Source organism: Onychomys torridus, chromosome 16, assembly GCF_903995425.1.
Source record: "Onychomys torridus chromosome 16, mOncTor1.1, whole genome shotgun sequence".
NCBI classification, from domain to species: domain Eukaryota; kingdom Metazoa; phylum Chordata; class Mammalia; order Rodentia; family Cricetidae; genus Onychomys; species Onychomys torridus.
In genome coordinates, this window is record NC_050458.1 from 68,240,084 (window position 1) to 68,251,242 (window position 11,159).

At 42.5% G+C, this 11,159-nt stretch overlaps 1 protein-coding gene across 1 annotated transcript in view; it reads right to left on the bottom strand.

Moving 5' to 3' along the window:
* Window positions 1–7,312: 7,312 nt before the first annotated feature.
* Window positions 7,313–11,159, bottom strand: part of LOC118596808 (gametocyte-specific factor 1-like) — a 7,769-nt gene continuing 3,922 nt past the window's right edge. Inside the window, exons 5-7 of the mRNA XM_036207709.1 lie at window positions 9,625–9,691; window positions 8,172–8,239; window positions 7,313–7,470 (exon numbers count right to left, since the gene is read on the bottom strand). Of these exons, the coding sequence (XP_036063602.1) occupies window positions 7,457–7,470; window positions 8,172–8,239; window positions 9,625–9,691 (149 nt within the window). The 3' untranslated portion in view covers window positions 7,313–7,456. The remainder of the gene's footprint in view (window positions 7,471–8,171; window positions 8,240–9,624; window positions 9,692–11,159) is intronic.

Consider the following 11,159-nt stretch of genomic DNA (forward strand, 5'->3'; position numbering starts at 1 on the left):
GAAACTCACTCTGTAGATCAGGCTGGCCTCAAACTCAGAGCTCTGTCTGAGTGTACCTTGAGAGTGCTGGGATTAAAGGCATGAGTCACTACCTCCTGGTTGCATCCCAGATCTTAAAAAAAAAAATCACTCAAGGCAGGATGGCTGGGCACCACTATAATGAACAAGTATGTGGTGGAGAGAGGGGAGAGAAAGAGGAGCAGAGTGGTTTGGGTACTATGAAGAGAGGTGGAACCGGAGACATGAAGGCAGTGAGAAACAACCTGATCCGAGAGGCCTGTGCTACCATCTGAGGCCTTGGTGATGTGCACTGCCTCCGAGGGCCACAGACCTGTAGCTGGGGTCTGTGTTGATGTTTGTTACCACAAAATGGCATGCAGATGTCCATGGTCTGGGATGCTACCTGTAGCCATGGTGGTGTCTGAGGTCCTTACTGAGCTGGCCCTGCCCCTTGTTTGGGCAGTGTGGGAGAGCTGGCTCCAGGGGTGTGAGCACAGGAGAGCTAGAAGGCTGACCAACTCAGCTACTACCCAGGCCCAGGTTCAGAGCTTTAAGTTGGTCTATCCCAACATCTAGATGGGGTCATCTAAGAGCTACTAGAACTTGTGAAGAGGCCAGTTCTATGGAACCATAGCTACAAGATCTCTATGACTCATGACAACAGCAAGATATTTGAGAGGAATGTTAGTGAGGTCCAGTATTGTTGGTGTAGCAGAAGCCAGAGAACCTGAACCAGACCAATGACTCATTGTAAAGATGTTTGGGCAAGCCGGGCAGTAGTGGCACACGCCTTTAATCTCAGCACTCAGGAGGCAGAGGCAAGTGGATCTTTGTGATTTGAGGCCAGTTTGGGCTACCAAGTGAGTTCCAGGAAAGGCACAAAGCTATACAGAGAAACCCTGCCTTGAAAAACAAACAAACAAACAAACAAAAAAGACGTTTGGGCAAAAGTGTATACACCACAGCTTTCCAATGATGAAAGAATATGTGATAGAGAGGCAGGAAAGATGGAGCAGCAGAATGGCGCATGCACAGCAGAACTGGAGACTTGACAGCTGTGATGGGAGTGAGAGAATGCCTCGGTTGAGAAGAGAAGCAGGTCATGCCTAGAGGGGTTGGTGAGACTTTTTAATTTTAATTTTCCTTTGGTGGGAAGGTTATAAAGAAGGAGGGTGGATATGGAAGGACTGGGGAATTAGTGGGATTGGGGCACATGATGTGTAATTCTCAAAGAATCAACAAAAAATTATGTTTAAAAAATTAGTTATTTATATGTATGTGTGTGTTCTTGTTTGTCTGTATGTGCACCAAATGCATGTAGGTGCTGAAGGAGGCCAGAAGGTGGAGGATTTGCCAGAACTATAGTTACAGGCTGCTGTGAGCCATCTGATGTGGTGCTGGGAATCGAGTCCCTGGTTTTTTGTTTATTTTGGTCTTGGTTTTAATTGTTTTCTGTGTTTGAGTGTTTTGTTTGAATATATGTCTGTGCAACATGTGCATGCCTGGTACCTATGGAAGCTGGAAGAGGATGTCAGATCCCCTGGGACTGGAGTTACATAAGGTTGTGAGTTGGGAATTTGAACCTGATTCCTCTGGAAGAGCAGCCAGTGAGTGCTCTTATGCTCTTATTTGCTGAACCATTTCTTCTTTACAGAACCCTGCCCCCCCCCCTTTTTTTTTTTTTTTTTTGTGATAGCGTGAACCTGATTAGTCTTGTCAATAAAAACCAGGATTCAGATATTGAGGCAATAACCTAAAAGATTAGAGAGCCAGAAGAGCAGCCACCAGTGACTTCTTACCTCTCCAGATAAGTGTGAACAAAAGGTGTGGAGATCCTGTCTCCACCCCACTTTACCACTTCCTATCTCCACCTCCAGATTATGCTGGGATTAAAGGTATGAGCCTCCCCAGTGCTGGGATTAATGGCATGCACCATCACCACCAGGCTGTATGGTTAACTAGTGGCTAGCTCCAGCCTCTGATCTCCAGGCAAGCTTTGTCAGAACACAAAATATTATACAACAGACAGGATTTCATTTTGTAGCATACCATGGCCTGGAACTCATTTGCTGTGGAATAATCCTTCTGTACACTGTGAAAATGTATTGCTCTCATTGTTAAAGAGCTGATTGGCCGATAGTTAGGCAGGAATTTTAAGGGCAGAGAGAATGCTGGGAAGAAGGAGAGTGGAGTCTGGGGAGTTGTGAGCAGATGATGGACCTGTCATGTTGAAAGAAGGCACTGCCATGTGGCAGAGGGTGGATAAGAAATGTGGGTTAATTTAAAATGTAAGAGTTAGCTAGTAACAAACCTGAGCTATCACCTGAGCATTTATAATTAATAAAAGTCTTTTCCTACATTTGCTTTTCCTCAAACTTGTGGCAGTACTCCAGTTTCAGCTTTCTTAGAGTTGGGGTTACAGATGTGAGCCTCCATGTCCAGCCCAAAATTTCTTAAAATTTTGAGTAGATCTGGCACCTATATTTTGAAAAATACAACCATACAAATGATCTTTTATCTGTTAGGAATAGGATGACCAACTTGGTGTGTCCTGTTGTCCTAGGATAAATATTGGTAGTGCTTACTTTCATGCTTAAAAATGTCCTTGTTGGAAGAAAAAATATGTGGTCACTGAAACTAAGACTTTATGGTCTATCGATTCCACATAGAAAAATATAATGAAGGTCTATTTGGCTATATTCCTAGGGAACATTGTTTTGTCTTTATAGTCTGTTAAGTCAAAGTATATGCTAGGTGGTGATGGCACATGCCTCTGCCTCCTGAGTGCTGGGATTAAGGCATGTGCCAGCCTGGTCTACAGAGTGAGTTCCAGGACAGCCAGGGCTGTTACACAGAGAAAACCTGTCTCAAAAACAAAAAACAAATGACCAAAAAGTCAAAGTGCATTTTAAGAACCAGAATGTGAAGCCAGGTGTGTGGTGGGGTAGGTACCAGGCTTTTTCTTTTAGGCCACAAACCAGCTCCCAAGTCATGACATGGAGACTTATTAGTTTTGAATGCTTGGCTGAGCTTAGGCTTGTTTCTGGCTAGCTCTTTTAACTTAATATGTTTCTCTGTTAGAAATTTTTTATGGTTTATTAAAATGCAAAATCCCATGCACAAATATTAAAGAACAAAAGAGGAACCTGAGCTGATCATAAGCCATTGCCAATATCTACCATTGCTGTTCTGCTGGAGCACTCCTCCACTCTGCCTTTTCTCCTGGTCATGTCCATCCCCCAATGAAAATCCTGCCATAAATAAATAAAAAAATAAATAAATAAAAAGATAAAAATAATACTCATCTCAGTGGGTTAGCTGACTGGTGACAGAATTCTCGTAATAATCTACTTTGTGCCTGAGGCTTTTTACCTTTCTTAGTTTTTTTTTTTTTTAGATTTATTATTTATTATGTATATACTGTTCTGCCTGCATATATGGCTGCAGGCCAGAAGAGGGCACCAGATCTCATTACAGATGGTTGTGAGCCACCATGTGGTTGCTGGGTATTGAACTCAGGACCTTTGGAAGAGCAGTCAGTACTCTTAACCACTGAGCCATCTCTCCAGCCCGCCTTTCTTACCTTTTATATGTCTTATTTTCACTGCTTCTTGTGTCTGCCTGGCAGCTGGCTGGCTGTCTCCCTCTTTTTCTCTCTCATTCTACTTGAACCTGGATTTCTCCTATTTATTCTTTCTGTCTTCCAGCCATGCCTATCCCTTTCTCTGTCTAGACATTGGCCATTCATATGCCTTAAGTAGGCAAGGTGAAACAAATAAAACACATCTTTTCATACTTAAATAAATGCAGCAGAAACAAATGTAACACATCTTTGTTTAGTTAAAGTAATATTCCACAACAGAGGTATGCCTACAACTCCATCACTTGAAAGGTAGAGACAGGAGGATTAGAAGTTGAAGGTCATTCTTAGCTATATAGTGAATTTGAGCCTAGCCTAAGCTACCTGAGGACGTGTGTGTGTGTGTGTGTGTGTGTGTGTGTGTGTGTGTGTGTGTGTTACACGCATGCTACAGTATGTGTGAGGTTAGAGGACAACCTGAAGGAGTTTGTTGTCTCCTATGTGGGTTCCAGGGATAGAACTTAAGGTTGTCAAGCTTGGTAGCAAGAGCCCTTTGCAAGCTGAGCCATATCACCTTATTTTTCAACAGTGTCTTTCACTGAATCTTACTGACTTGGCAAGACTAGCTGTCTAGTGGGATCCAGGAATCCTGTCTCTTGTCCTTGGATTACAGCTGTATACGACCACACCTGGCTTTCTATGTGTGTGTTGGTGATGTGAACTCAGATCCTTATGTTTGTATGGAAAGCACTTTACCAACTGAACAATGTATCAGTCTCCATCCAGACCCTGTCTTAAAAAAACCAAAAACAGCTGGGTGTGGTGGTACATGTTTTTAATCCTGGCACTCAGGAGGCAGAGGCAGGTGGATCTCTATGAGTTTAAGGCCAGCCTGGTCTACAGAGCTAGTTTCAGGACAGCCAGGACTACACAGAGAAACCCTGTCTCAAAGGAACAAAACAACAACTCGAAACTACAACACATTGAAATGTGTAATTCCTTAGTTAGGAAATAAAAGCAAACTGAGTATGGCTGGAAACATCCGTAGTCTCAGGCTACTTGGAAGTGAGGAGGCTCACTTCAGTTCAAGAGTTTAAGATAAACTTGGGTAACAAAAACAAAGTGGTAAACACCTGTAATTGTAGTACTCAAGGAAGCTGAGACAGGAGAATTCTGAGTTTGAAGCTAGCCTGGGCTATGTATTGAGAAACCTTTAAAGAGAAACAAAATTGTTAATATATAAATTTAAGGGAGAACTTCAGTAGGTCTCCTCAGTATAATGTATGTAGGAGGACTTAAGGGATATTAAATAGCTAGTTCAGTTTTGTTCTGGTTTTGCCATAATTGGAGAAAAAATCATTTGAAAAGACTCTAGTGAACTTGTACAGGGATGAGCCTCAAAAGGCTATAAATATTCATTTGTATGATAACATATTTTTTTTCTGTGTGTGTGGGGGCGTGGTTTGAGACGGGGACCCTCTGTGTAGCCTTGGCTGTCCTGGAACTTGCTTTATAAACCAGGCTGGCCTTGGACTCACAGAAATTCACCTGCCTCTGCCTCCCAAGTACTAGGATTAAAGTCTTGTGCCACCACTGCCCCCGTGTATGTGTGTATGTGTGTGTGTGTGTGTGTGTGTGTGTGTGTGTGTGTGTGTGTATAAAAGTTTTTATTGAGTCTGTGGATTTTACATCATGCATCCCAATCCCACTCATTTCCCTGTCTCCTCACCTCTGCTCTCTGCCCTTGTGGCCTGCCTCCAAAATAACCTAAAAGCAAAACAACCCCCTCCCCCAAAAACAAAAAACAAAAACAAAAACAAAAACAAAAAAATAAAGGAAAAAAAGAGAAAGTTTTTGGCTTGGAAGCTATATTGTGGCTCAGTGAGTCACACCATATACACCTTAGTCCATACATTTTTACTTGTAAATGTTCTCTGCAATGAATTGTCTGGCTCAAGGCTTCTGGCTTCTGCTACTCTATTGATACTGGGCCCTCACTGGGACTCCTGGATATCCTGTTGCTGTCAAGTGTCATGGGGATCCTGTAGCTTTGCATCTGCAGATCTGGCCCCTTCACATGCTCCAGCAGTTCATAGGTGAGGTGGATGTTGGGGTAGGCCAAATCATAACACTGGTTCTGGGCCTGGGTGGTAGCTGGGTTGGTCAACCCACCAGCTTTCCATCCAGGGTGAGCTTTCCAGTACTGCCCCAGCTAGTTTACCTAATGCAGCAGGCAGCAAGAAGCAGGGCCAGTTTTCCTGCTTTCACGATCTCCAGTCTGCAGACTGCATATTTTTAAGCCTAGCTATGTCTGGATTACAACAAACTAGAAAAACAAAACAAAATAGAAAACCTCCCAATGTCATTATTTAAAAAGGGTCAGTAAATTTAATAAAGTGATACAGCTTAGCTGGATGGCTCAGAGACCTAGGGTAGAACCAAACATGGACAGGAAAAAAAAAGTCAATGTAATGATTCCTATTGATATTCTGCTATACTCATAGATTGGTGCCTAGCCCAATCGTCATCAGAAAGGCTTCCTCTGGCAGACGATGGGAGCAGATGCAGAGACCCACATCCAAACATTAGGTGGAACCCTGTAGAAGATGGGGAGGAAAGATTGTAGGAGCCAGAGGGGTTGAGGACTCCAGGAGAACACAGCCCACAACAGAGTCAACTAAGCAGGGCTCACAGGGACTCCAGAGACTAAAGTAGCAATCATGAAGCCTGTGCTAGGTCCTCTGCATACATACTATGGTTGTTTACCTTGGGGTGTTTGTGAGACTCCTAACAGTGGGAGAGGGGCTGTCTCTGATTCTTTGGCAGGATCTTGGGACACTTTTCCTACTGGGTTGCCTGGTCCAGCCTTGATGTGACGATTTGTGCCTTGTTTTATTGCATCTTGTTATGCAGTGTTCTGTTGATATCACTGGGAAGCCTGCTCTTTTCTGAAGGGAAATAGAGGAGCAGTGGATCTAAGGGAGATGGGAGGTGAGGTAGGGACAGGGAGGAGTGGAGGGAGGGGAGACTGTGGTGGGGATGTATTGCATGAGAGAATAAAAAAAATATAAAAAAGATACATCTTAAAAGAAGTTGATGTTGGCTTGCCAACATGGATTACAGTGGGACCTGTCTCCATAGAAAGCATCCAGCATTTGGGTATGTCTTACATATACAGTGCCAGGCTGGTTGTGTGGGAAATACAAAGAAACACACAATTCTGACTTTTCTTGAGGTTGGTGGCATGGTAGAAAGGAGAAAATTGTCTTTTTTAACTGCCATGTTAGAGATCACTACAGGAGACAGGAAAGGCTTTAGTGTGGCAAAGAGTTGGACTTAAAGAAGGCTAGAATAGGGCTTTGAATGGCTAAAGGGTTAAGGATGACATTTGATGAAGTAAGGTGCGATAAGATGAGAACAAATCAAGCTGATGGAGTTATTAAGGTCGATTTAAAGCTATGTTCCAAACTCAGCTTGTCATAAAAAGTATATCCTTTAAAAGCATGGGAGATTTGTATAGCAGATTGAAGAAGGGTGATTGAGGGTCACACAAAGGACAATAAGTGAGGAATAACTTGGGGAATGAATAATATAATTGTGGAATAGTTTCACAGCCCACGGACTGATGGTAATTTCCCTTCTAATATTAAAAATAGGCAAATGAGCTCTGTAGCATTCAGGTGACTGACACATTCAGATATACAAACAAGGAGGAATAAGAAACCAAGTAAGTTTGTCAAAGGAAAATATTCTTTATTTAAATAAAAACATGTTAAGATGACAAACACAAGGGTTGTTACTTAAAAGTTGAGATTTTCCTAAGGTTTAAAAACAAGTTCTATTTGTTTGCTGGCACTTCAGTTTGCAATGTTTCCATCAGTTTTTCTGACCTGTAGGGGAGAGGAAAAGAATTGAAGTAGTGTCGTTTTCACAGCTTGAGGTGTGCCAGAAGCATTCAAAAACAGCCTTTTACAGCCTTATCTCCACTGTCTGACCTGAAGTCCCTAGGACTTTCTTGTATCCTCTTGTGGGTTGAGGAGGAACAGAATAATATTAATTTTTTTCCTGGGCATTGAACATGACCAAGTGCATATGAGGCAGGAGCACTATCACTGAGTTGAATCCCCAGACCAATATTTTAATAAATTATTTAGTTTTTAAGATGGGGGGGTCTTATTCTGTAGCCCTGGCTTGCCTGGAACTCATTATGTAGTCCAGGGTGGACTTGAACTAATAGAGATCTGCCTGCCTCTGCCTTCTGAGTTTGGGGATTAAAGGTGTGTACCACCTCACCCAATAGCTTTAATTTTTTTTTTTTTAAGGAAGGTAGGTTTGAGCCGGGCGGTGGTGGCGCACGCCTGTAATCCCAGCACTCAGGAGGCAGAACCAGGCAGATCTCTGTGAGTTCGAGGCCAGCCTAGGCTACCAAGTGAGTTCCAGGAAAGGCGCAAAGCTACACAGGGAAACCCTGTCTTGAAAAACCAAAAAAAAAAAAAAAAAAAAAAAAAAAGGAAGGTTTGTCTAAGAATCTTTGACAGTTTAGATCACAATGTTAAAACTTGGGTGTTAACCTGACAAAGGTGGACTTTACCTCTTCCCCAGGACTTGTAGCTGTTAGGACGTTTATCAGCTCTGGCCTCTTGGAGGTCTCTTGAGTCACTATAGGAGAGAACGACAAGAAAAAAGTTAATAGGTAATGGGGAATGTTATATCCAGTTCCAGGCAGTCAGAGTAACATTATCCAACATAATTGATGTTACTCAGGGTTATAGTGGGAATCATTTGATTTCTGTCTTGTTTCATATGGTTCCTTTATGCCTTTCCTTCCCATGTGGTAGGAAACTCCATCAATGGCCCTGCAACCCTTGTATGTGTTCTCTAAGCTTGTTCACCTAGGGATCCTGAGCTATTTGTGTATAGATGGTTCCCTTAATTCTGAGAAGCTGGTCTTTTCTTCTTTACAGGATTATTTTGTATACACAAGGCCTTGATGGAATATAGTCCCATGTGAACTATTGAGAAGGAAAGTACCCCCTCCACACACATTTTTATGCGTGTATGTGGTATGTAATTATGTGGTGTGTATGTGTATGCAGGTGCCTATGTGCTAGAGGTCAGTGTTGGATGTTTCTTCAACTGTTTTCCACTTTATTTTAAAAAATGTAAAGTTTTATGTATATGGGTGTTTTGTTTGCATATATGTCTGTGCATCACGTGTGTGCCTCATGCCCATGGAGGACAGAAGAACATGTTTGATTCCTGCAACTAGAGTTGCAGATGGCTGTGATCTGCTGTGGGTGCTGGAAATCAAACCTGGGTCCTCTGGAAAAGCATCAAGTACTCTTAACCCCTGAGCCATTGTGTGTGTGTGTGTGTGTGTGTGTGTAGGTCAGGGGACAATTTATGAGAGTAGTTCATCTACCATATGGGTCTTAGGGATTGAATGCTGCCAGGCTTGGCAAGAAGCACATTTTACCCACTGGAACATCTCACTAGGCTTCCACCTTATTTTTTTGATATGATATCTCCTACTGAACCTGGAGCTTACTGATTTGGTTAGACTACCTGGCCAGCAAGTTTCAGGGACCCTCCTGTCTCTGCTTTCTCAGTGTTATAACTATAGGTGCACACTACCATACCTGACTATTTTATGTGGGCCTGGGATCTAAATTCAGATCCTCATGTTTGTGCAGCAAGCGTTTACCAACTGAGTCACTCCACAGCCCTGACCACAGGTCTTTTAAGTTAGTGACTGAAGCTCATGCATTTTGAGCCTATGGTCCAATGGCTGTCTTCCCTTTAAATGTCCAACTTTAAGACTGGTGAGATGGCCGAGTGGGCAAGCACATACTGCCAAGCCTTACAACTTGAGTTTAAAACCCAGAGTCCATTCCATGGGTGGATGGAGAAAACTGTTGACAACAGGTTGTCCTCAGACCTGCCCACAAATGCCCTGGCCATGCTAAAAACAAACAAACATTAGAAAAAAAAAAAGAGTCAGCTTATTACCTTGAATGATGGTGATAGCATATAGTTTATCTTACCTTTCACAAACCAGCATTTTTGGAGCAAAAGTCTCAAGAACAAATGAAGGAGAATGATGCATATGATCTAGAAAGAATGAGGAAGGAAAAAACACAAATCCTGAGCATTTTCAGATTATTGGTAGCAGAGCTTCCCTTCGTCTCCTTTGTTGCTGGGGGCAGCTCTGCCAGGGACCACATGTCCACCCCTTACGTTTAGGTATGATTATGTGACTGCTTTTACCAGGGGAATGTCAATATAAGTATCTTCTCAAATTAGGTGGTGAGAGGCAGTTGTACCTTTCCATTCTTCTTTGTGTGTTATCTTTGGAAGCTAAATGTGGAAGGCTGACAGCCACAAGATGAAATGAGCTTGTATCCTCATGTTGTTATTATCCGCTGAATTTCTGTCTTAGAGTTTTTATTACTGTGACAACGAACAAAAGCAACTTGGGGATGAAAGGGTTTATTTTAATTATACTTCCAGATAACAGTGTGCCAATGAGGGAGGTCAGGACAGGATCCTGGGGACAGAAACTAAAACAGAGGCCATGAAGGGATGCCACTTGCTGCCTTGATCAGCCTGTTCTTATTTATTTTCTTTTTTTTCTTTTCTTTTTCTTTTTTGGCTTTTGGAGACAGGGTTTCTCTGTGTGGCCCTGGCTGTCCTGGAACTCTCTTTGTAGACCAGGCTGGCCTCGAATTTGCAGAGATCCATTTGCCTCTGCCATCTGAGGGCTGGGATTAAAAGCATGTGCCACCACCTTCCCAGCCTTCAGCCTGCTTTCTTATAGAACACAGAACCACCTGCCCAGGAGTGGCACCACCCACAATGGGCTGGACCCTGCAACATTAACACTAATCAAGAAAATGCCCTACAATTACACGCTGATTTTTTGGAGGCATTTTCTCAATTGAGGTTCCCTCCTCTTAGATGATTCTAGCTTGTGTCACGTTGATATAAAACTAGTCAGCATAATACTTGCACTGAGATTTTAAATTATGACATTAACATAATTTAGAATTTATATTATGGGAAGAAAGATTGTTCTAACATACTCATTTAGTTATTTTTATTGTTTTACAGTGCTGGGAATAGAGCCTAGTGCATGTTAGGCAAGTGCTGTGCCACTGGGCCACAGCCCTTTTCTATATTTAATTATTAAGTTTGATTATGAGGCAGGCTTTTATATATAGATGAGCATTTAGAGGATGTGTTTAAGAAATAAATCTAATAGCCAAGTCTGGTTTGGACTGAAACTGGTGAGGTCTTTTTAAAATTAGAGACAAGTTTTCTCTGTGTATCCCTGGTGTCATGGAACTCACTCTGTAAACAGACTGGCCTTGAACTTGGAGATCCACCTGCCTCTGCCTCCCAAGTGCTGGGATAAAAGGAGTGCACAATCACTGTCTGACAAAGTCTTTTTATTTATTTTGGTTTTCTTTCTTATTTTTTGAGACAGTGTTTCTCTACATAGTTCTGGCTCTCTTGGAGCTTTCTATGTAGACCAGGCTGAACTTGAACTCACAGAATCCTCCTGCCTCTGCCCACTGAG